This window comes from Lagenorhynchus albirostris, chromosome 16 (assembly GCF_949774975.1).
Source record: "Lagenorhynchus albirostris chromosome 16, mLagAlb1.1, whole genome shotgun sequence".
Classification (NCBI taxonomy): Eukaryota; Metazoa; Chordata; class Mammalia; order Artiodactyla; family Delphinidae; genus Lagenorhynchus; species Lagenorhynchus albirostris.
In genome coordinates, this window is record NC_083110.1 from 54881237 (window position 1) to 54906056 (window position 24820).

A 24820-nucleotide genomic window follows, 5' to 3' on the forward strand; every position below is an offset into this window, starting at 1 on the left:
AGACTCTGCTCCAGCTTCCCGTCCCTCCGGCTTGTAGGGGGGTAACTGCTCTATGCCCACAGCAGGCTCAGGGACCCGCTGCCTGAAGGCCTCTGGGGCAGGCCCTCCGCACTGCCGACACCAGGGCCTCAGCAACACTGCGGCGGGGGGGTGGGGGTGGGGGTGGCATCTGCCCCTAGGGCCCCCAGAGAGCCACACGTCCATGCTTAAATGCCATCCAAATGCTTAAACGCCATCCACTTCTCAGGCTGCCGCACAGCTGGAAAGGTCTGGGGGCCAGTTCAGTCCTCGTGATTTTGGGGGTTCGCCTTTTTCTTTTGAAGGCCTGAACATTTCTCTTCTGTGCTTTGGAACGTTTCCCATTTTCCAAGAATCCTCAAGGATTAAAGACCGCATCGTAAATATCTTTGGCTTAGTGCTTACTATCCTCTGGCCTGTCCTGAATTAGGAGCCTCTTTCGCTCCCTGCCCATTGGTTAGGACATTCCCCGTATAGGAAAAAGCACCCTAGGGGCTGGGAGTTTCTGTACGCTCTGACATCTAGAAACCCGTTATTTGAAGTGCATCTCAAAATTAGAAGAGTGTGTGGAAAGTCGCTTCTGGGTAAGAGGGGCTTCTGGGGACACTTCTACCCTCGAATCAGACACCCCTCCACACGCCACGTAAAGTTTACACCGTGTGTGTGTCTGCTAAAATCCGAGTCAGCATCTTCCCTCCAGTGTTATTTATAATATTGAAAAACTAGGGGGACTGGTTAAACTAGACGTGTCACAGCATGCAGCTGCTGAAAGTGAAGGGAAAATACTAGGTGACAGGAGTGAGGATCCTAAACAGCAGTGGGCTTCTACACTTAGTCTTCCCCTTCTGCTCCTCTGTACTTTCCCGATCATGTCATAATTCCTGTCCATAAAGTCACGATATTAAGGAGAAAGGCAGTCCCAGTCACCTCGGGACTCTGTCCCTCACTGCCACCTTCTGCGGACTTCAGCCCGCGGTGTTGGTCTAGCTCCTTCAGTATCTCTGTCCTGGTAAGCTGTTCACTTAACAGGAAAGATCAGTGTGCTCTTATGAATTTTAGCTCAAGACTGAAGGCACGGAAGGCCTGGCCGCTGTCTGGTGTCACACGCAAACCCACCGCCTCGCTGCGCTGTGTACTTCTGCCTCCTCACTTCCCTCTGTCCCAGCTGTGGCCTCTCGGCCCCAGAGCAGTGGATGCTCCCAAGTCCCAGGGCTCTGACGGCCTCTTGTCCTTGTGTCCGTTTGGGGGGGACTTTCAGGTTAGAGGAAGGGCTGTACCCCTGGGGCAGTGCTCTCAACCCAGGGCACACCAGGACCCCTAGAGAAGCTTTGGAAAACCTTAAAGCCTGGGATCCACTGGACCGAGTGACACGAATCTCTGCGGCGAGGCTGGGGCAAGAGGCAAGAACCAAGAAGGGCACAAAGAGGGCACCGAGAAGGGCCAGGGGCTTGAACAGTAACAATAACCATAACCAGCATTTATTGAGTGGCTGCCACAGCCGGCAGCCCCATGACCATCCTGAGAGACGGGTGCCGTCACTCTGAATGTGGGGAGACAGGCTGAGAGGTGCGGAAACTTGCCCAGAGCCGCAGAGGGGGCGTGGCAGAGCTGGAGTTCAACCCAGCCAGGAGAGCTCCTTTCACCTGGGGAGGGAAACAGCTTCCTGGGAAGCTTTCTCTATTCTGAGAACAGCAGACACCCACAGGCTGTGGGGACTTCCTTTGTCTCCTAGGGGTAAACGGAGAGGCAGATCCGAAAGAGGGGCTGTCCTGGGTCTAAGCTCACAGCCACTGCTGTTCTCAAGAGACCAAAGAAACCCTCTGGCCCTCCTCTCCCTTCAGAGGGAAGGACTTGGGGGTTTGCTCATCACCCGGAGTGGAGACTGGTCTAAGTGGAGTTTCTTTAAGAAACTCTGGGGCCGCCCTGGGGACTGTGCTACCCTCAGGAGGCTGCCGTGCACAGGAGGAGGCTTCACCATGGGGATGTCTGCAAGCCAGGTGGGCCTGGAGAACGGGTGCACGGGCAGATGCACGGGGGCAGCCCACCCTGGCCTAGAGCAGGGGGACACGGGAGGCCTCGCCCAGGCGCCGGGCCAGCTCGCCGGCCTGCTGCACCAGCACGTCCGTGGGGATGACCGACAGGTGGAGGGTCAGCAGCTCCCGGCACCTGACAGCCTCCGCCGGGTGGCCCTTGCTGTAGTAGCGCAGGAGCTTCCTGGGGGAGGGAGCGGGAAGGAGGACAGGATTGAGGAGGGAGCCAGGCCAAGGGGCCTTCCCGGCACTGCACAGGTACAAAGTCACCTCACTAGGCCCCGGCACCGGGCGAGAGGCCTTCCCTGCCCCTCGCTGACCCAACCTTACAAGGTTCAGCCCCAGGCTGCCACGGCCCAACCCTCTGGGTTCCTGATCCTGGAATGGGGTCCACTAGATGGCAGGGCCCCATCTATGGGGCACACAGAGCCGTCAGAGAAGGTCTTCAGGAGCCCAGCAGAGACGCCGGCAAATGCTGCCTCGATGTGCTAGCGGGAAGAACCCCAGCAAGCGCCCCACTCTCTTCCTCTCACTGAATGCCTGGCTGTGAGGAGCTTCTAACAAGGGGAGACAGGCTCAGGGGGACATTCCTGAAGGACGGGCTGCACGCCCCGTGGGGACTGGCACTGACCGCCCATCGTCTGTTCCCCTCTGTGCCCAGGGCCCTCTGGATCAGCATCACCTGTAGTAGTCTCCTCCCAGCATGCCGACAGGAGCCGAGTCATCGGACAGGACAGGCACCTCGATGATCTGGAGTTTGTACCCCTGGGGAAGGAGGCAGGGCGTCTTGAGTGGGGAGGCGGTGGGTGTGGGGGGAAGAGCACGGGCTTGAGCCAGACACTCGGTCTGAGGCCGGGCTCAGCCCTGCTTGGCGTGTGCCTGGTGCTGGGAAAAGGCACTGGCCTCTTTTTACCTTGTCTTCTCACCTGTGAAGCAGGAATAAGAATAAACTCCCAAAGAACACTAGACATGGATGTAAAGTTCCGAGTGTCGTGCCCGGCACCTGGTAGCTCTCAGTCCCATCAACCAGTGGACCTGGGTCAGCGACAGGCACACGTGAGGGAGGACGACCCGGGGACGTGTCATGAAGAACAAAGCGTTACCAAAGGCCAAGTCTCTCTCTGAAAGCAACAGGTATTCCCAGGGCAGGACATGGCGGGGAAGGGACTCAAGCTCTGTTGGGCTCCCACTGTGTGCCAGGCGCCCTCACGGGGCTCCTGCGGCGCTGTGCTCAGCGGGCCTGCCGCACAGGGGAGGAGGAGGACTTGGTGGCGGCCCAGTTGCAGCCAGACTTCACACTGGGTCTCCCCGCACCACACACACACACGCACGCACGCACGCACGCACGCACACACACACACACACACACACACACACACACACCCTGTCCCTCCCTAGAAGCTACGGTGATGGTCGCACCCACATCCTGGGCGCTTCTGAGGCAGGCACAGAGCAAAGATGGGAGCCTGCAGGTCAGGAGAGCCGAGCCTGGGTTCTGACATCATCACCTAGGACCTCGGTGGCCCTGGCCATGGTGTCTGATCTCAGGGCGTCAGCGTCTGCATCTGCAAAATGGGGTCAGTGACACCTGCTCCAACCATCACACGGGCTGTGCGGATGTGAGGCCGTGAGAACAGAGTGAGAGACCCCGACGGCTGCACTGCGCCGTGCAGGAAGGGGGGAAGGAGGGCTCGCTGACAGGGGCAGAGAGAGGGCAGGGCACGAGCAGGGGAGAGGACAGGACGAGGGGCCAAGGGAATGTGGGAGGGAGAAGCAATGGCCCTCAGAGAGCTGGAATGATGGCCAAGGGTGACAAGTGAGGAGGAGACAAGAAGAGAAAAAGGAAACGAAAGCAGAGGAAAGAGGGGAGACACAGAGCGAGACAGTGAGGGAGAGCAACAGCGCGAGGGGGTGGGAGGACACAGATAATAAACTCCCGTGACCCGTGCTCATACTGCAGCACCGGTGAGGTTTGGCCAACACGGCCGACGCAAGAGAGCTGAGCCTTCCTGCTAGCCTTGCCCTGGGCAGGCTGGTTAACTGCTCTGAGCTTCGTTCATCAGCCTCTACAATGGGAACAGGGAGCCGGGCTCTGTAAGTGCAGCTGATGCCACTGAAACGCCACCGAGGAAGCGCGGGCTGGGCGGCCTTGCTCACGCGGGCGCACATCTGTTCACATGTCACCTGGATGCTGCCTTAATCAACGGCATGAGATTTTCAGAGAATGGGGTGGAGGGGCCGGAGCGCAAACGGGACCTGAGTTCTGGGTGCCAACCAGCTGGGCTTAGCTGTCAGCTCCACCAGGGACAAGAAGAGCTGGAGACGCAGACTGAACAGAATCCAGGAGAAAAGGATCCAAGAGTCACAGGGAAAGCAAGCATTTCGGGACGGCCCTGCCCCGGGCTGGCCACACCCACCATCTCGTTCTCGAACCACAGGAAATAGGAGCAGTGGAAGTCCCCCTCGCGGCACAGCAGCGTGGTGTAGCCCTTCTGCAGGTATCTGCGTGCCAGCTGGATCAGAGACCAGACCTGGGGAGGGGAGACGGTGCTCACCTCTGCAGCCTGTGGGGCGGCCCTCTCTCCACGGCAGGGACTGGGCTCAGGCTCTCAAATCCCGAGGGGAGAAAAGCACTCAGAGGAGGAGCTCCTGGAAGGCCAGGGGCCTCTCCTGCTCATCTTCTTCCTTAGTGGCTCAGAGCAGGAGCTTAATAATAAATGGGTGATGGATGGATGCACGGATGGACTAGCCACCCCTCCAGTTACTGTGACGACAAAATACACGTATCAACACTTTATGTACCTTTACTATACACACAAGCCATAAAGAGATTCATCTTTCAGGCCAGAACAGAGCCAGGGACTTAAGAGAAGATGAGGGGGTGGCCCCCTGGAACCCTCCTGCTGTCGAGGGCCAGCCACTCACCTGGGCCCCTCAGGACTGAGGATCTCTGGCACAGGCTCTATGCCATGAAGTTGCTAGAAAAGTGTTTGAACGCACAGAGTGCCCTGGTCCAGGAACATCCTCTGCTCCAGGGCGAAGTCTGAACGAGGGCTCACCAAGGGCACCGACGGGAACACAGTGACCAAGGGACAACGTGCCTCAGATCCCCTCCGCGAGATTCTCCTGCCTAATTCAAGGACTTCTGACGCTGCCTGTGAACTGCCCTAGGGAAGCTGGCAGCAGGGGCAGCTCTGCTCCCCCACCTCCCAGGGCCTGGAAAGGCCTGCTGCGCTCTCACCAAAGAGCTTAGAAAAAGCTTAGTGGCAGGCATACAGGAGCTACTCCAAACCTGCCCACAACACAATGTCTAATGAAACCTGCAAACAAATACACGGGTTTGCTCTGTTTTTCAGGAAAGCAATTCGACAACATGTATCAATAACCTTAAAAACACTCCTTCCATTTGCCTTTGTAATTCCATTTCTGGGATTCCATATTGAGAAAATAATCAGAGACGAGGACAAGGATGTATGCCCAGAGGCATGTGCCGCAGAATTACTTACAACCGAAAGAGCCTGGGAACAATCTAAACGTTCAACTAAGTACATGACGTTACGTTCACATGATGGACTATTGTGGAGCTGATGATAACCACGTTGATAAAGAATTAATGACATGAGGAAATGCACCAGATATAAAGTGAAGTGAAAATGTGGTAAACACACTGCTTACACAGAATGATCTCAACTATAACAAACCGCACAGAAAAACAACGAAAAGAAATGTACCAAGATAACCCCAACTAGCTCCAGAAGGAGACGAAGATGCCGGGAAGGATGGTACCAGGAAATGCTCAACCAACTCCAGCTGCGGTCTGTGCCACACGCTGTGTTAAGAATATTACATGCATCATCTCATACACTTATAATCTCCGCAGCAATTCTATGATGTCACTAGAGTTACTATCCTCTTTTACACATAAGAAAACTGAAACTTAGACTTCATAATACCCCAGCTACACAGCTAGTGAGGGGCAGAGCTGGGTCTCCAACGGGCCTTTTGTCAGGATCTTGTTTTAACCATTATGATACACCTTATTTGTATACACAATGTATATGAAAATATATAGTTTTTTAGAAAGTGGCAGAGGTCCTCTGTTCTCCCCACCAAAAATACTAGTTTGCTATGAAGATGAATCAAAGAAAAGGACCCCTGGAGACTGTTTCCTTCGTAGAAACCACCTAGTTTTACATTCTGATACTCAAGTTGATTAACCCATGTGTCTTCTTTCTGTTTTAATGAACTCAGCCAACACTTATCGGGCACTTATTTATGCCAGGCACTGAGTTAGGCCCTGGCCATTTCCTCCCCTGAACTCACTGCCCAGACTCTGCTGCTCCAGGCACACTGACACACCTGGGAAGGTGGCCCTGAGTGCCGACCGGCATCCTGGGGTGACGAAGATGGGCAACTATTCTTAGGAGCCTGAAGAGCTGGGTGCAGACACCAGGAAGAGTGCCATGAAGGGTTCTGGCGGGGGTGCTCAGAGCCTCCCGGGAGCCCGAGGGCGGGGGCTAGTCCTCTGGGCAGGGGTCAGCACACCCATCTGATGCGTGAGGAGAGGGCCCAGGCCAGGCCAGGTTACCTTGGTTCTGACGAAGGTGGCCAGGGGCCCCCTGCCCAGCTCCGATGAAGTCCTTTCAGTGCTGCTGAGGGAAGGGGCCACCATCTGGCCGGTGGTGCGGTCCACGTAGATGAAATGCACCAGGCCGGGGAAGTCTTCCAGGTAGGTGAGGGTCTGAGTTAAGGTGCTTGTTAAGCCAGAACCAGGGAGGGAGCTCCTCTGTCCTCGACCTAGGCTTCCAGCGAGGCCCGCCCCCCGCCCCCAGGATCCCCCCCCTTTCCCAGGTCTCTCTTTACTGTCCAACCTCCACCCCGAGAAGGTCTAAGATGCAAATACAACGGATCCTTGCCTCTGGCACATTTAATGCAGGGAGTTCTGGTCCCAACAGGAACATGGTATGTTCATGTTTTACCATTTTCATGCGGGATGGGTTTAAATGATACACATGCTGCGGCTGGTATGAGAGCAGAGCTATAGAGCTGAAGAGTGAGGCTAGCTGGCCGCCCACCCACTCGCCTCACCGTGATCCTGTTCACCTCTACACTTCATCTCCAGAGGCTGGAACGTTCCCATCTGAGAGGAAGGGCAGTGACTGATGGCTAGCAAGGCCTTCTCACCTGTGCATTGAAGACCGAAGTCTCCAGAGACAGGAGGCCACACCCTTTAGAGATTTTAATACAGAAAAAGCTGTTTCATATAAAGTTCCAGGGAAAATCAGTATTTGGTAAAATTAGTTCTGTAATAAAAGGGTAAGTCTTGGAGGTGGCTTTTCAAATGGGGACAAATAAACACATTTACTGCAGGCCTTCTCAGAGCCTTCACATGCCACTGTGTACTGTGACCTCTAAGAAGGAGGACGTGGCCACTCAAACCTACCCAACCCCAGGCCCCTGTCCCTCGTGGGAGACCCACTGCCACCTAGCTGGCTCGACAACACCGACATAAACGATCCCCAGGGCTCTCACAAGTAACCGTGGGAGAGCAGGACTTTCTGAAATTCCAGCTGTGGAGTGTTCCTACAGACAAGGCCCCTGGGACACTACCTCCTATCATTTTTCTTCAGAGAAAGGAAGCTGAGGTGGTGAAATATATGCTCTTTCTCCCCAAAGCCGCAGCCCTTCAAGTGAGTGGGTGGAGGAGGCAGGTAGTCCCGAAAGGCCTCCTCAGGGCCAGCCATCAGGATATGACACCATGGTGACATTCCTCCTGCTCTTCACCAACAGGAAGTCCTTCCAGTCTGCCAGCTTTTCTCTGCCGAGGAAGCAGGGGGAACAGGGCTGGGGTCAGGTGCGCCCCAGCTCCTGCCCTGGCCACCAAGGGGCCACACCGACACTTACTGCATGAGCGTCTGGACCTGGTCCTGCAGGTGCTGGGGCAGGGAGGGGCCTCCCCGGCCCGGAGCCGTGGTCAGGAAGCTGAGCCGGTAGATGGCGCAAAGCTGCCTCTTCAGCCTCCCGCATGCCTGGAGCAGCCTGGGCACAGAGAGGTGAGATGTCACAGCCGGAAGGGCCCTAGGAGGGCACGCCCAGGATGGTACCCCATCCCCTGTGATCACCCTCCTCCTGGACTGACGTACAGCACAGCTGATGCCCCACACCCTGGCCCTCACTGAGCCAGGAGGCAGCTTCCCAGTTTTCCCCCAGTGTGTGCTCTGAGCACTTAGAACCTCATCCAACCTCATGGTTTATTTTATGGAGAAACAAGGGGTAGTGACTCGCCCGAGGTCACACACTGAGTCCGTGCTGGAGCCGGGCCTCTGCTGGCCGTGTCGGGCCCTCAGGCCCTGCTCCTCAATCTCTGTCCTCTCTGCTCCCAGCCTCCCCTCAGCATCTGTGGGCTGGACCCGCCCTCCCAGGACCCCCTCTGCCCTCAGAAGCGCCTTCCTGAGCATCCTCTCCCTCTGGGCCTGGAGGAAACTTGCTCCTCTGTCCAAACGACTCCCCCCTTGACCTCAGAGCCCACCACTCACTGCCAGGATGATCCGGGCTCACTTCTGGAGAAGGCCTTGGTCTTGAACTCCAGCCAGGTGCTCTGTAAGGAGGACAGGTGACAGGCAGCTTCCTGACAACATTCCCACAGCGAGGTCCAGGGGACACCCTACCTTGTGCTCTGAAAGGCTCCAAAAGGTGCCCTGCCTCCATGGCTTATTTAGGCCCTGCACACACCTGCCATCCACAGCCAAGCTAGGTCTCTGGCAGGTCCCCCAGCACCCTGCACCCCACTGTACACCAGGCTACTCATTGAGCAGGCATGTATTTAAAGAGCAGTTTCTGTGTGCCAAGTACCAGGCTCACTGCCTCGCTGGCAGATACCGTAAACCAATGATGCCAGCGTGACAGGTAGGCGCCTCAAGGGAGAGGCGGACGCAGGCAAGAGCTGGGGTGCTGACCCCCCTCAGGGGAGCTTTGCATCCTAACACGTGCTCACTGGAGTGCGCTGGGCACGGAGAGATGCTGAGCGCTGCGGGCTGACTGTTAATTTGCGTCTGGGCTTCAGTTGGCTGCTCTGCCTCTTCTAACCCCTCTGCTCATTTTCAGACCAGTGCAAATTCCGTGCACAACGAATCTCAGTTCCTTGAGCCCTGCCAGCTACACGAGTGGCCTCAGATCTCAGCCCAGTGCTCTACCCTTGAGAGCTCCCCCCCAGGCTCCGGCCTGGGCTGTGCCCCGTTTCCTGCTCTGCTTGCGCACTGTCCCAGGGTCTTGGCCTCATCTCCCGACCTGGGTTCTACGCCCCCTGTGGGTGCAGCGGCCTCCCTGTGTCCTGCATGTCTGAGACCAGCCAGGTGGTGAGGGGTGTGGCGGGCAGACCGCTGGCCGTCGCTGAGCCCTCGAGTTGGGCTCTGGCTCCACTGCTCACCAGTCCAGTAACTTTGGCCAAATCACCATCTATCTGAGCCTGGGTTTCCTCATCTGAAAAATGGGAGCTATAACTTGTCACACAAAAACGTTTTGGAAATGTCAAGTGCCACTGCTGGAAGTTTCTGTTTCTGTTTCCTAATGGGGGAAACAAGGATCACAAGCCCACGGTGGGGTGGGGCAGGGCCCAGAGCCTGGGCCCCTCACCTAGTGTGGACAGAATGGGCCCTGCGCCCTCTCCCCAAGGTGGGGTGTCCAGGGCTTGCGTCTCACCTGAAGCTCTTGCCCACCTCGATTCTTGACAAACTTGTCCATCCTCTGGCGTAGGTCCCCCATGAGGGGGTGGGACCGCAGGGCACTCCCGGCCTCCTGCCCCTCCTTCAGCTTCTTCTCCAGTAGAGAAAATCCATCCAGCAGCTGGTACAGGGTCAGGGCCAGGGCCGTACTGGGGCTCTAAGGTTAGGAGAGCAGGGCAGGGCAGACAGGGGCAGCCGTGGGGCGGGCATCTAGGCTAGGGCGTTGCCAGGGCAGGCGGGAGTGCTCGTACCTTGGTCAGGAGCACCATGTTGATGCCTGGCCACAGCGGCAGGCAGTACATGGTGTGGGGCACCATGGGGCAGTAGCTCTCTTTCACGGTGGCATCCAGGAAAATCCTTCTGGGGCTGGAGGGTCCTGGGGAGCGAGGGACTAGCATCTGGAGGGTGTCCTCAGCCATCTGCGGAGGAAGAGGAGCTGTCAGCAGGAAGGGGTGGGCAGGCGTCTGGCCTCCTCCCCACATTGGGTCCACCCACAGCTGCCCACTTGCCGTCCTCCCTGTGAACCACGAGGCATAAACTTTTCTAGTCCCAAGAAATCCCAGTTCCTAAATCCCTGCGCTCTGCTGCGGCTGCCCTGGCAGCTCCTGTACTGCTGCCCCTCTCTCTCTCAACATCCTCGGGGCCCTTCTGCCGGGAGTCAGGACTGGATACCACACGGGGGTAGCGGGTGGTAAGAAAGGACAAGAAAGGTGGGAAAAGCAGCCGGCGTGGGGTGGCATGAAGGGGAGGAGGCTCCTCTACAGCTTTCTGTACATGAAGCATTTAAAGCTGATTAACACCTGTCATTTCACCACCTTCAGGACATCCCGACAGTCATTCAAGGGGGGCAAGGGGGGCATAACAGGGCTAAACAAGCAAGACAACCAGCCTTACGAGGGCTCTGAGTAACAAATTCTTTACGGGCAAAAGCAAAGAATTAAGGAAATCGTTAGGGATGCCACAGAAACTTCTCTATAAGGAAGTCTTCCGATAACAGCAGAGGACTCCGTACAACACACTGGCTGTCCAGCAATTTGCTAAGTAAACAATAACGTGCGCACGCAATGCACCCTGAACAGCCTTGTTAAGAAGCACACTGCTGAGGAGCGCCTAGTTAATGCGAAAATGCTCAAAAACAGAAAGAATAACGAAGCACATCAGGATTCAAATTTAGTAAAAGAAAAAATATATATGTCGTGTGTGTATGTGTCAATGCACATATAAAGTCATAGAAAGACTAGAAGGAAACACTCCAAAATCTTAATAGTAGTTAACATCTGGGGCTGGGATCTGAGAGTGATCTTTTTCCTTTTCCGTATTTTACTTCTGTTTATCCCAATTTTTCTACAATGAACGTATTTACTTTATCATTTAGAAACCATTAAAAATTAAGCTGGACTTTCCTCCCAAGAACAGTGAGGGTGGGGATTTCTCAGGAGTGGAGGCCAGATGTCTGGGGGAGGGGGAGGCGAGGGAGGCGGTCACCCTCATCCACCACTCCCCCCGCCCCTGCACTGGCTGGCCAGCCGTGAGAGGGCACAGGAAGGCCAGAGTGGCTGGAGAGTCACCCCAGGAGAAGCCCTCAGAGTCTCCAGTGCTCACTGCATCATCTCAGATCAGCTGGCGCCCCGGCCAAACCCCCCCACCCCCGAGCCCCCCAGGAGAAACTCACCTGGACATGGGGATCATCAGTGGGAGGGGTACCCCCATCCAGCCAGACTGTGCTACCTGCAGGCCATAGGTATTAACATAACAACATAAATAATGGCAAAATGTAAATACTGGCCCAACAGCCTGTCAGCAGGGGAGGATGGAGCAGAGATGGCCCCATGCCATCAGCAGCTCACACACATTAGTGTGAGCTGGGGAGACTTCCCCTTCTCATCCTATCCCAAACTGGTGAGTGCAGGGCAAGCTCAGAGGTACCAGAGCTAGAGCAGCCTGGGCTGGGGAAGAGAGGCTCCCTGATGCCCCAGTGGGCTGCGGGGAGGAGCTCCTGCACGTGTACCTGGCGGTGTGGGGGGGTGTCCCTCAACCCCCTCCTCGGTCCCCAATCCCCTCCTTGTTTCTGCCCTCCCTAACCCTTCAGGCCCCTCCCTGGCTATAACAGTGCCTCTTCACTGGGAGGCAGCACACACTGTCTACAGTTCCCCATTTATTTAATCAATCAGCAAACTTTAACTGAGTATCTACTATGTGCTGGGAACTGAACTAGATTTCCTTTCCTAGGTCAGCTCACAAAAACCAGCTGAACCAACCGCATATTTGAAATATTGTAGGCTTGTAATAATAGTGCTCTCTCGTGTATTTCATTGCAAATAACTATCATTTATAATCATGTTTTTCTGGGGAAGCCTGTGTCTGTGTTTCAAACACCTTACTTACGAATGGATGAATGCAACTCCACCCATTTGTAAGTTGTGAGTTCTGTGCACTGTGGAACAGGCATTATTTACAGCTTTGAGGCATGAAAAAACTACTGAGAGAAAGGGGCCAGGAGGAGGAATGAGGGAAGGGAGCAGTGAGAAGAAAATGGAACTTCAGCCATTACCCCAAAGTAGTGCTTTTTGACGTTTTGGGCTCGTGGAGAGCTTAGAGAACCCAGGACAGTTATGATCCCAGCCACAGAGAAATGGACAAGCAGGGAAGAATTGGCACATGGTCTCAGGGGTCCCAGGCTCCTTTTTTGTTTTGTTAATAATATTTCCAATATTTTTCGTTTCTTTTTATTGTTTACCCACATACTTTGGAAAAGCAGGTAAGCTATAAACCATATAGACTGAATATTTATATTTTAAATCACTGTACTAGAAATAAAATGATTATTACTTATTTGATTACTTATTAATTATAAAAAAGAAAGAGAAGGCAAAGAGCACATATATGAGAGATGAATTTTTAAATGATATCAACTTGTCATAAAAAATTTTAGGGATCCTTTGAGTGGCCTTAACAGTCCTTGAATTCAAGCTGGAGCCGGAAGGGTAGACAGAGGGTTTGCTGCACACAGTGTCCTGGGCTCTAGGAATTTGGGTGTCTGTGCCTGGACCCTTACAGGGCGTTGGGATCCACTGAACCCTAAGACAGATTCTCCCAGGGCTGCCTATCCGCCTTGCCTTCTCCAGGTCCCTGTCCTGTGCCCCTCCTCCTCTCCAGGTCTCACCTGAACTCTGCTCTCCGGGAGAAGGAGCTGGTGTGAAATACTCCTCAGGGAGGGAGAGGCTGTCTGTCTCCTGGGAGGGAGAAGGGGCAGCTGGGTTGAGGTCTCAGAGAGGCTCTCCCAGGGGGCTCGACCCTGGTCCCTGCTCTCTGGGGAGAGGCTGAGCCTCCCCTCCCCTCCCCCTCCCTCCCACCCCTCCCCCCTCCCTCCCACCCCTCCCCAGAACATAGCACATACAGTCCCTGCAGAACTCCTGGTTGGGTCTGCAGAACAAGAGCTCCAGGCCTGCTGCACGGGGATGCTCTGGCTGCGGAGGGGCCTCTGTGGGGAAGGCTGCAACAGATCCGGGGATGCTAGTTAGAGCTGCCTGCCTGGCTCCTCTGCCTCCTCCACTTCACAGCGCAGCCCTGGGGGGCGGGGGCCGCTAGCCCCTGCGCACACTCCACTGTGCAGCCCTGGGTGTGCGCCCTCACTTTCCAGGGATGTTTCAATTTTAGAAATTCCAGAAAGTCCAACACATTGGCACCCAAACCACTGCCAGCACTTACTGAGAGTGTTCACTACACCCCAGGCACTGCTGAGCTCTAGGTAAACTGTTTCCTTTATTCCTCATGACAACCCTGAGAGGTAGATGCCATCGTTGTCCCATTGCACAGATAAAGGAATCAAGGTTCAGATGGGGTAAGTACTTGCACAGCAAACAGCTGAGTGGTAAAGTTGGGACTATGTTGGGACTATTTTTGGGACTCCAAAAATCTGCACTTTTAAGCCACTAAACTACATGCATTCTAGAATTCCCCTCACATCTGAAAGCAGCTGGAAAAAAGTCATGCCCAGCCACATGCCCAGGACTGTGACTTGGAAACCACAGCCTCCCCAGCAGCCTGCCCAGCACTCTCCTGACTGGTTTTCCAAGTCGCCTTCCTGAAGGCCTCCTGCTGCCCAGAGAGCTGCCCCGAGACCTGGGTGTCGCTGTCCTCCGCCATGCTCTCGCTGGGGTAGAGGTTCTGCACCAGAAGGATGAGGGCAAGGAGGTCGGGTGGGCGCAGGGAGCCGGCGCTGTGGCTGCGGAGAGAACAGGCAGCAGGTCAGCATGTGCCCGCTGCCCCCAGCCCACAGGTGGCAGTGGACAGGGGCAAGTAAGTTAAGGGAGTCTGGAGCGTGATCCCTGCCCTCAAGGAGTTTACAAATGTGCCCGCTGACCTCATCCTTTCTGGAGAAAGTAACTCATCCATTTAAAAAATAAAACTTGGTTGTGTTGAAAAAAAAAAATTACCAGTGGAAAACCACCAGGGACGAGTAACAGCATATCAGGAAACCCTAAATTAAGATTCTGAGACAGTGTTCCAGGAAGAAATAATTCAGAGAAGGAAGTGAGCTGAGAGGGGGAGAAGAACTGAAGAATCTAAGAAGGCTTCCTGGAAGAGATGGGTCTGGAAGGTTTCCCTGGCCCAAGAGGTGGTGCTTTTCAGGTAGGGGGGATTAGAAAGGGTGAAGGTGAGGGGACCCAGGGCCTCCGGGCCACCCCATGCTGGGGCCCTTGGACTCACCTGGAGTAGAAAGCCAGCAACTTGGAGTGCACGAGCAGGAAGGCATGCAGGGCCTCCTCGCCAGCCCGCCCAGGGCTGGAGTTGATGGCCTGGACGACGTGCCGCTCCAGCACCTCGATGCACAGCTCACATAGCTGAGGGTGGATCAGCCGCTCCACAGCCTGGGCATGCGGGCAAGGAGAGGAAGTCACATCACCCCCACACCTCCCGCTCCAGCCCCAGGATGGCAATACATTCACTCAGGCCACAGTGAGCACACACCACGTGCCAGATGCTTGGGAACAGGGAGGCTCGGACCAGCACAGAGTCTGCCCTTCTGGGCCTTAGTGTGGTCACTAGACTCTAGTGGATGAGACAGACAATATGCAGAGAAAGAGATAAAATAAGTGCTAACAACTGCTGTGTAGGAAATATACAGTATTGGACTAGAGAAGAAGAGCAGAGACCTAAGTGTGTAGGGTGTTCAAAGAAAATGTCCCTGAGGAGGTGACCTTTAAACTGATATCTAGAGAACAAGAAACCCCCGTCAGAGAAGGAGGGAGGGGCGAATGCCGCAAGCTGAGGAAAGAGCACATGCAAAGGCCTTGAGGTGGAGACAGAGTTTGGAGCAGTGCTGCCTAACTGATTACAAAGGCAACCCCTACACGTAATTTAAAATTTTCTAGTAACTACATTAAAAAGTAAAAAGTGAAATTAACTTTAATAATTGATTTAACCTAATACATCTAAAATATTATCATTTCAACATAAGGAATAAAAGCATTATTAATGGGATAGTTAATAATCCTATTTGACATTCTATTTTTTTTTTTGCATTTGACATTCCTTTTTTGTCCTAAGTCATCAATATCCAGTGTATATTTTACAGGTATAGCATAACTCAATTTGGACTAACTATACTTCAAATATTCAACAAAGACATGTAGCTAATGACTACCACACTGGACAGAGTTGAACACAGAGTGCCCCGGAAATGGGAAGAAGTCCCGGGTGGGCAGTGCATGGTGAGTAAGGACAAGAGAGGCATGAGATGAGGCTGGGGCAAGACAGGCAGTGGTGGATCATACAGGGCCTGATAGGCTTGGTAAGGACTGTGGATTTTATCTTAACTGCATTAGGTCACCTCCTACAAGAAGCCTTTTGCTGATGCCTCAGAAGGAGTTGACCACGCCAACCTCTGTGCCATCATGGATTTTGAGAAACCCACCCTGGCAGCACCCAGTATACTTTATTGTTTTTAGTACATATGAATGGCTGATTTCCCCTCAAGGGCAGAGACTTTATTCATCTCTGTATTCCCAGGGCCTGGCACACCTCTTAGCATATGCGAGGTACTATATGTTTACTGGAAGACTGAATGAGTGGGGTGTGAAAATGAATTCCTTCAGATCTATTTTCCTGTTTACTAATTCTCTTTCCAGCTATGTCTCATCTATTATTTAACCCATCTCTTAAGGTTTTCATTTTAACAATTATGTTTTCACTTCTAAAACATCTATATGGGGTTTCTCCCTAGCTTTTATGTCTGCAAATATTTCCTGGTTGTTTTATGTCCTGTACCTAAAAATTCTAGTGTATCAAGCTCCTTGGGATCTACATCTGCTGGTGATTGATTTCCCTGACTCCTACTCATGGTGGCTTATTCTCTTGTGCATCTGACTGTTAAACTGTGAGCTCGTATTTGTCTGCGCTTAACCTGTCCTCAAAATCAACGGCTTTCAACATGTAGCTCCCAGACCAGCATAACCAGCATCACCTGGGAGCTAGTTAGAAATGCACATTGTAGAGCCTCCCACCCTTGGCCCCCACAGTCAATGAGAAAAGTGAGGCCCAGAAACCTATATCTAACAAGTCCTCCAGACGATTCTGATGCACACGGAGTGTGAGAATCACCGACTTAGAGAGAATCTGTGTTTGTCTGTACAAGGAGCAAGCGGGTGCTGCTGACGGCCACCTTACTCTTCAGGTCTGGGCTTAAGTAGGAGTTGCAGGCTCAGCTCTCCTGTCGCTGTTGGCCTAAGGTTTAGTTTTCTGGTTGTAGTGTTGGTACCGTCATCTGTACTCAGGCAATCTTGCCTTTAGTGCTGCTTATTTTTCACTACTTTCCACTCTAGTTTCAGCTCAATATAATTTGGGGGGTGATCAGAGTGGAGGGGGCTATCTTCAGAGATTTCCATAATTTACTGAGAGCCCAAAAACTGCATTAAAACGTCCATTTTATCCAAAATCTAGCTGTGTTAAGATAGGGAGGCCCATCAGTGTGCCCAGCCCAGCATGTGGCCAGAAAGAGCAACCCTCAGAAATGCATGGGCTTGAGGCACTGCCTGTGTCCTCACTCATGGAGGGGAGGGTGGTGTCAAAACATGGTCTTAATGCTGCTCAGCCCCTCTGACCTGACACCTCTGTGGCCCGAGGACTCCCGCACCCAGCAGTCACCTCCACAGCGAAACACTGCTCCTGCTGCCGCAGGCGGCCGTAGGTCCACAGCAGGCTCTGGAAGTGCTCCCACACCTGCACACGCTGCCCCAGGTCCGGGGGCCGCAGCCTGGGGGCAGAGCAGGGGAGACCCATAAGAAAGCCGGCTGTCCCCAGCTTCAGCCAAAGGAGCGGCCTGACATCACTGCCAGCGCCAGGCAAGCTCATGTGACATGACCAGACCCCTGCGGGAGCCCACACAGCACAGAGGGGGCGTGTCGGGCTCTGCCCTCTCTGTAGAGCCAAGTGGGATGGGCACGGAAGCAAGAGGTGGGCGCCTGAGCAGATCGCCTCACTTCTCAACCTCTCTCACACACACACACATGACAACAGCCAGCTAGAGAGACCCAGGAAGAGGCCAGGGGCAGAGTGTGACAGGCAGCTTCACTGAGGCTGGGTGCACACCGCCTGGCCTTGAGAGGGGCTCAGCACAGCACCCAGGGGACTCACTCCTTTCGGATGAGCTGGCCGTCCATGGTAACCAGCCCGAAGTGCACCTCGAAAAGGTACTTGAGCACGCACAGCTTCTGCCGCAGGTCCCCCTCGCCCTCGGTGTGGTCTCCATTGATGGCAATGAACAGGCACTCTCCAAACTGCAGGCACAGCGGTCAGTGGGTGTCAGCCAGCCCCAGGGGACCCCCTCACCTCCCCTGATCGCTGGGGACAGTGAGGGGGGCTCAGCTCCCAGGGGATTTTGTTAAGATGCAGCTTCTGCCTTCTAAAAGAGTCTGAGGTTCAAGATGAGGAGGCGGCGTGTGGACTGCCCAAGGAGCCGAGGGAAGAGGAACACGGGCCCCAGGGCCGCACGCTCACCAGGTGAAGGACGTACAGGTAGTTGCCATTTTCCGTCGAGAAGCAGGTGTATGTGTCTGAGAGCTTCTCCAGCATCGTCATAGAGGAGATAATGACTGGGGCCAGGAGGGTGCTGAGCTGGTCCTCCAGGGCGGGAAGCTGCAAGAGGGGATAGAGAATAATACTGCTTAGTGTGCCAGACCCTGGGACAAAGGGTGGGCAAGACCCAGGCCTTGCCATCAAGGGCTCCATAGTTCTAGGCCCACCTGGGAGGCTATCACCGTCCTGACAGGGAGACACTTGGGTAGTAGTTAGGAAGGCTGGGAAGGGTCAGGCAGCTAATTGTGCTGCTCAGGCTGTGATTCTAGAAGGAAACATTAAGGAATTAGGCCACATTTCCATAGAGGAATGTTTGGGGCATTTAATAGAGAGCTGGCCAACTCTAAGAAAGTTCAGTATGTGTACCAAAGTCCACGCCCTTTGTTGCAGTTAAGTTCCCTTTGGGGAATGTATCCTAAGGAAAATAATCAGAAATGAGGCAGAGATACATGCGCAAAAATGTTCCCTACAGCGTAATTTATGGTAGAAGCAACTGGAAAGAATGTAAATGTCCAGTACCAGGGAAAGAGTTAAATAAACAACAGTACATCTGAATGATGGGAGAATATATAGCACTTAAAATATTAGAGTGTTTCAGTGACATGGAAAATTCCTATGATACAATGTAATGTTTAAAAAAATGGTTGTGAATGCTCTGTATTTTCAAATGATAAAAAAAACAAGGTATTGAAAAACCAATGAGAAATTCACACTATTAAAGTTACTGCTTCTGAAGAGAAGGATCAGGAATGATCTTCCCCCCAGTTTTTACATCTTTCTGTACTTTCCCTATTTCAGTAACAAGTATGCTTTTACTTTTATAATCTCTTCACTCATCCATTCTCTCTGACCTCCAAATAAGAAACAGAACAAACAGACAAAACCAAAAAGAAACTGGACAAATTTGCTGAAGGTCTGGGAATAAAGATGGGATAAAGCCAAGGGAATGGTAATAACTCAAGTTCTCAACACTGGAATGAAAAGATAGGAGGAGACAGCTGACCTTCCCCATGCTGATCTCAGGAGCCTCGACTGAAACAGGGAGAAAGCGGAGTCCTAATTTTAACTTGTACACAAGGAGCTGAGTAAGACCTTGCCTTCAGAAGAACAGGCAAGCAGCCAGGAGTACTGTGCGGCACTTAAAATAAAAGGGGGTCCGCGTCACGAGGGGTGTCGTTTCCTCCCACAGACTCAACATTTAGGAGCCCAGCGCCGTGTCCACTGCTGTGGAGGCTGTCAGTCACCTGCGACAGGTCTCCACTCAGGCAGGCAGCTCCTCTCCTGACCACCCCAGGCCACACCACCCCAGCCTGCCCACCGCACACCTGTGAAATACACCCCTGGTGTTTATTTGCCACCTGGCTCATTTTCTTTAGACTCTGAATTCCACAAGTGCAGGGTCACGTTGCTATGTTCACTGTAAACAGTCCATTCTCGATTAGTATTCGTTGAATGAATATCCCTTCACATAGGCAAACGTTGGTTGAATTATTCACGTACGACAACATTCTTGAACCATCACGAACCAATTATGTTAATAGAAATGTCACTTAAAAACCTAGATGGTGTATAGCAACTCACTTTAAAAGTAGTAGCTTTTTCTGTAGGGATATAGGTGTAGCAAGAATTCTTTTGGTTGGGGGGAAATTATAATCTTTGTGTAGCTAGAGTGTAAAGAGAATTCTCCTATATTACTTGGTGCGATTATAAAGTGGTACAGTATCTTTGAATGGCTTTTGAATCGATGATTCTACTTTTAGGAATTTATCCTAAGGAAGTAATGAGATGTGGGATAAAATTCAAGCACAAATGTTCCCTACAGCAATAGCTATAGCAAACTAAAAGCAATATACATGTCCAGTACTGGGGAAATGGTTAAATAAATGATGCTACATTTATTCATATATTGAATATAATGTTTCCATTAAGATTTATGCTTTTGAGAATATTTAACAAAATGGAATAATGCTTTTCCTATAATGGCAAGTGAAAAAAAAAAAAACCAGGAAATAAAATTGTAAGTGTGGTATGATCCCAACTATTTATAAACGATAAAGAGCCAAAGAAAATATATTGAAGAGCTAATAGCTCAGGGTAGTAGAATTATGGGTCATTTAAAAACTATTTCTCTGTTATTTCCCAAATTTTCTACAATTAGTTCACATTATCCATAGGATCAGGAAAAAAAAGTGTTGGATACTTGAAAAATAAAACTTTGAAGACTTTTTTTCTTTTACCTTAGTCATTTAGGAACTGAAAAGTCAGGAGTTTGTTCCTTTATGAGGTTTTTAATAAAGAGGAAGAGAAACACTATCAAATAGTTTGCCTCTTAAATTGACCAAGTTGATATAGTGGTTTAAGAACTAAAATACTTTAAAATTCTTAAATTAAAAATTATACATATTGACTGCTAAAAAATAAAAGAGCCTAACAGATAGACCTGTTTTTTAGCTTAAATAAGACCGCTTAAATGTCTATGATCTCTGACATGTCGTATCATTCCTAAAGAGTATCAGCGATGTCGAGGTGAACTTGCTGATGTGGAGTTGGTCCGGCTGATGACCAGGCTCACTGGAGCAGGAAGGGCACTGAGAGGCAACCAGTCTGTGTGGCTGCAGAAATGCAAGGACTGTCTACTGCATCCCCAATACAAAAGTTTTTAATCCAAAATTAATCTGGAAAAAATTTCAAAATAAATTACTCCTTTAGAATGTGGAGCAGAAATTATCTAAGTGAAAATGACAACTGTCTCTGAGTTGTGATATTAAAGCGTTAAAATAGATATCCATATGCAAAAAAATAAACTTTATACTTTACACCACATACCAAAATTCAAAATGGATCATTAGACTGAATATAAAACCTAAAACTATAAAACTTCCAGAAGAATATGTGGGGAAAACTCTTTGTGATCTTGGGTTGGGCAAAGATTTCTTAGATATGACACCAAAAGTGTGATCCATAAAAGCAAAAAATGGAAAACATGGAGTTATCAAAATTAAAAACTTCTGCTTTTTGAAAGGTACTGTGAAGTAGATGCGAAGACAAGACACAGACTGAAAGAAAATATTTGCACAACATAGATCTACAAAAGGACATATCCATATCTAGGAAACTCTCAAAACTCAGTAGGAATAATAAGAAACAATCAACCCAATGAAAACTAGGCAAAAAGATTTGAACAGACATTTCATTAAAGAAGACATAAAGATGGCAAATAAGCACATGAGAAGATGCTCAAAATCATTAGTCATGAAGGAAATGAAAATTTCTTCATAGGGTGGGGGTGGGTCACCGGAGAGCATCAAGGGCTGACCTCTAAGGGTGCGCAGGAGTGAGGGGCGCCGGACCACACACAATGCCATGTTCATCCCTCTGGCTGGGCCAGGACAGGGGGACAGGCTCTCCTGCCTCCCGGTAGTTCTGGGTTGTTCCCTCCCATCCGTCCCTCCTACCCTGCACTCACCCCTTCTCCCTCATTCTCCGACTGCCCAAACTTCAGCCGCAGACTCTCTTCAAACTCCTCGTCCATCCAGTAGAAGAGGACGTCTGCGCCCTCTGTGGCCACCAAGACGCACTTCATCTGCCAGGGAGAAGCAAGGTCAAGGTCACCTCCCAGCCCCACATCCATAGGCTTGGCCTGAGTAATGAACAGGATCATAATCCCGCAAACACCTACTGGCCTTTACTGTGTGCCAGGCACCACGAGGGCCTTCCTGGCGTTACTCTGCGCCACCCTCACAGCAACTGGACTAAGCAGGAATCTTCAGTTACTCCTATTTTTAAGTGACAGAAGTGGGATCCAAACCCAGGCCTGTCTAATGCCAAGGCTGGGGCTCTTTCCTGTGTTATCTGGCCTCTCTAAACACAGCATCAGACCCACCACCAGCCTACTGGGACCAAAGGCAAGGAAGGACCCAGCTCTTGATCTGAGCACGGGGTCAACTGTACAAGGGGGACAGGCAGTCAGGGCCTGGTCTGGAATGGAGGGCGGCTGGTGCACCTCCCTCCAGGAAGTCCAGAAAAAATGTGCTTCTCCTCAAGTCACAGATAGCTCCAGAGGACGAGCTTCAAAGCCCACAGGCAGGGGGTTCAGTATTACAGGAGTTTGATTCACAAGTTCCTCCTGCTCTGGTGGACACAAAGGCAATGTGACCTTGGCCACGGCTCATTCTCACTCCTGCTCAGCTGCTGCTTCCTCAGCCACCTCCACCAGTATCTCCTGCCCTTCCGGACCTCCTTCCCCAGCACCCACACATGTACCCTCTGTGCCACACATTATAATGCTTGACTATATACAATGTGTTTTCACATTCACCAACTGGTAGATTCTTAATCCAGAGCTTCCCATGCTGGGCCTTGGCCCTGTGAGGTGCAGCAAGACATTGATCTTCTCAGCGCTTAGGGAAGCCTGACCATGCCTGGTGAAGCCAGAGCTGTCAGGCCAGCTGCTTGCTCCAGTCAAGGGCTTCAAACCTTCTCCTATAGCTCAGCATGTCACACAGATATGCACGCATCACCCACGTGCTAGGACGTGGTAATGATGAGGAAGCTCTGTTCTAACCCTTCCATGGTGGATGTCCAGCTTCCTCAACAGGATCATAGCATCTCGAGGTCTCAGACTCAGTAACATTCTTCAGGATCCCCTACGTGACCAGCTTAGTGGTACTTACCCAATTCCTCCCAAATCTCTAGTTGGTTTACCAACTTTAACTCGGAGAACCTAGCTTGATGGTGTTTCCAGCACAGTGAAAAACAAAGAATGTATCCTAGTCCCATGGAATTGCTAAACACTAGGCAGAGACTGGGAGAGCAATGGAGTGTGAAGGAAAGGTTGCTGGACGAGGGCAGGTGGGCTTGACGGGAAGGGAGTGCACGGGCTGGAGAACAGTGGGCTGGAGAATGGAGGCTGTGAACAGCAGAGAGCCCCCGTAGGCTGGTAAGGGTGTGGATCATGGATGGGTGGGGTCAAGGTTACGGAGGCTATTGTCCTGGTGCGGGGTAATGTGGGTCCACTCCTTGGTGGAGGCCAGGGGAGGAAGGGGCTGATTCAAGAGGTATAGCTTAGAGACTTGGTAGGCCATGATGACCTCCTGGATGCAAGGGAGGAAGGACAGAACAGGCAAAGTTGATATCAGGATGCAGAGCTGGGATAGGGGATGGAGATGAGATGACTCTGCACAGCCGGCGAGAGCTCAGTCTACTACCTACCTCACCCTGTCCACCTCCCAGAGCCCGAGTAGCCCCAGGGTGGGTGCTGCCTGCCTCCATCTCAGGCAGGATCATCTACCTTGGCAAGGAGCACAGCGGAGCTTCCAGAAAGCCAAAGATTCAGAAAGGGCTGCGGTAGACAGACTCAGTGACCAGTTCATGGAGAGCAGCATAGCATCCCAGGTCCTGCTTAAAACAGGGAGGTCATGAGGGCAAGCAGAGGCTCTCGTTCCAGCTGCTGCCTGTTCCCAGGAGTGGACAAGCTGGTGAAGGACAGAGTGGTCAAAGATCTCTCTCTGGCTCTAAGGCCTTCTGCTCAGAACATACTCCCCTCGGCCAGGAGGTGTCCAAGTGCCCCACATTCTGCCCACCCTGCCCTCCCACAATGGAGAACACGAACCCGGCAAGCACAGTCCTTTGGCCATAGCACGTGTCCACAAACATTAATTCTCACCTACTGTTTCCTTCTGAGCATTCTCACTTCCCCATGGGTCACTCTGAGCCATGGTGTGGTCAGCAAACCCACCCTGAGCAGCCCCGGGAAGCCTGCTATGAGTGACTATTGGGAAACAGCATAGCGCATCCCAGGGAGACAGAAAAGCAGTCCTGGGGAAGAGAGGAGGTATCCTAGGGTAATGCAATGAATGGCAGTAAAGCAATACAACCGGCAGGGGAGACCCGGTTCTAGTTTTGTCTTTGCCAAGACACTTAAACCTCTCTGAGCCTCAACCTCTGGCTCCACCTCCTTCCAGGGTTCTAGTGAGAGCCTGGGAGTAACCAGGCAGACACACCCCTAGCAAACTTTCTTACACAGAGGTGGGGTGGGGGCTCGTTATCCTTACTTCCCAGCTTCCCCTCCTCAAATAACAGGTGAACTTAACTGGTTTCACAATCACTCATATTTTGATGATAAAAAGCAGGAACAATATAAAGCTTTAGCTTAATTAGGAAACCAAATATTGTAAACAAACAAGACACAAGAAAGGGCTGTTAGGGGCTCAGCATCTTGTGCAACATGAGACCCACTACATCACCAGCATGATTGACCTTAACGCCATATTCCCAGAAGAATGGAAATGCTCTTCAGTGGACGTTAGGTTCTACTTTTATTCCACAAGGTTGCTGGAAAGAGAACCTCACCGGTGTTATTTTCTGATTATTATTATCTGATTATGTTATTTTCTGATTATTTATGCTCTGAGGGAACACAGGACTCACTGGAGCCCCAGATGGCGCCGGGGCAACCTGGGGAAACGCCCCCACGCCCATATTCGCCATCCTCCCAGCAAACTGTCCCTATGGCCGCCGCCCCTGCCTGCCAGCAGCCCACACCCTCACAGCCTCGTCCTTGCCCCTGATGGGCTGGAGGACGCAGGAGTGAAGACCTGCAGGGCGCGCCCGCCGAATGGCAGGCCTTCCAGTTTGCCCTGCACTTTACAGTTTATGCAGCAGTTTCACCCCCAAGTCCCCCGAACCTCACAGATACCCTGGGAAGAAGGCCCGGCTTGTGACTACTGCCCCACTTCGTAGCTGCAGTAACTCTGGCTCCGAGAGGTGAGGCGACGGGCCCACGGCCCCACGCCGGGTGGGTGAGGCTGGAGGTGGAGACGCCCCCACTTCCGGGAGGGAAGCGCCGGCGTCCCGGAGTAAGCCCCACCGACTACCGAGGCCCTCCGACAGCGCCGGAGGCCCACATACCGCGTAGTACCCAGACACCGGCCAGCCTGCCAGGAGCTCGCGGGCGCGCTTCCGGGTGTGGCCACG

At 52.3% G+C, this 24820-nt stretch overlaps 1 protein-coding gene across 8 annotated transcripts; it reads right to left on the minus strand.

The window, feature by feature from the left end:
- Positions 1 to 1823: 1823 nt before the first annotated feature.
- On the minus strand, positions 1824 to 24820 carry HPS1 (HPS1 biogenesis of lysosomal organelles complex 3 subunit 1). Of its 8 annotated transcripts, none has more exons than XM_060125800.1 (20): positions 24755 to 24820; positions 23136 to 23242; positions 21312 to 21428; positions 17768 to 17905; positions 17405 to 17547; positions 16916 to 17024; positions 14480 to 14640; positions 13892 to 13994; positions 13167 to 13262; positions 12933 to 13002; positions 11442 to 11497; positions 10021 to 10188; positions 9747 to 9926; positions 8585 to 8646; positions 7953 to 8087; positions 7801 to 7866; positions 6637 to 6781; positions 4466 to 4579; positions 2731 to 2813; positions 1824 to 2232 (listed from the first exon to the last, which is right to left on the minus strand). In XM_060125800.1, the coding sequence occupies exons 3-20, from the start codon at positions 21426 to 21428 to the stop codon at positions 2070 to 2072; spliced, it is 2109 nt and encodes a 702-aa protein (XP_059981783.1). In that variant the 5' UTR covers positions 23136 to 23242; positions 24755 to 24820; the 3' UTR covers positions 1824 to 2069. The 8 variants fall into 8 exon arrangements, 7 of the variants coding, with proteins under 7 accessions (XP_059981783.1, XP_059981781.1, XP_059981782.1 ...); XM_060125798.1 differs by having other exon boundaries at positions 24543 to 24792; XM_060125799.1 differs by having other exon boundaries at positions 23136 to 23245; positions 24543 to 24792.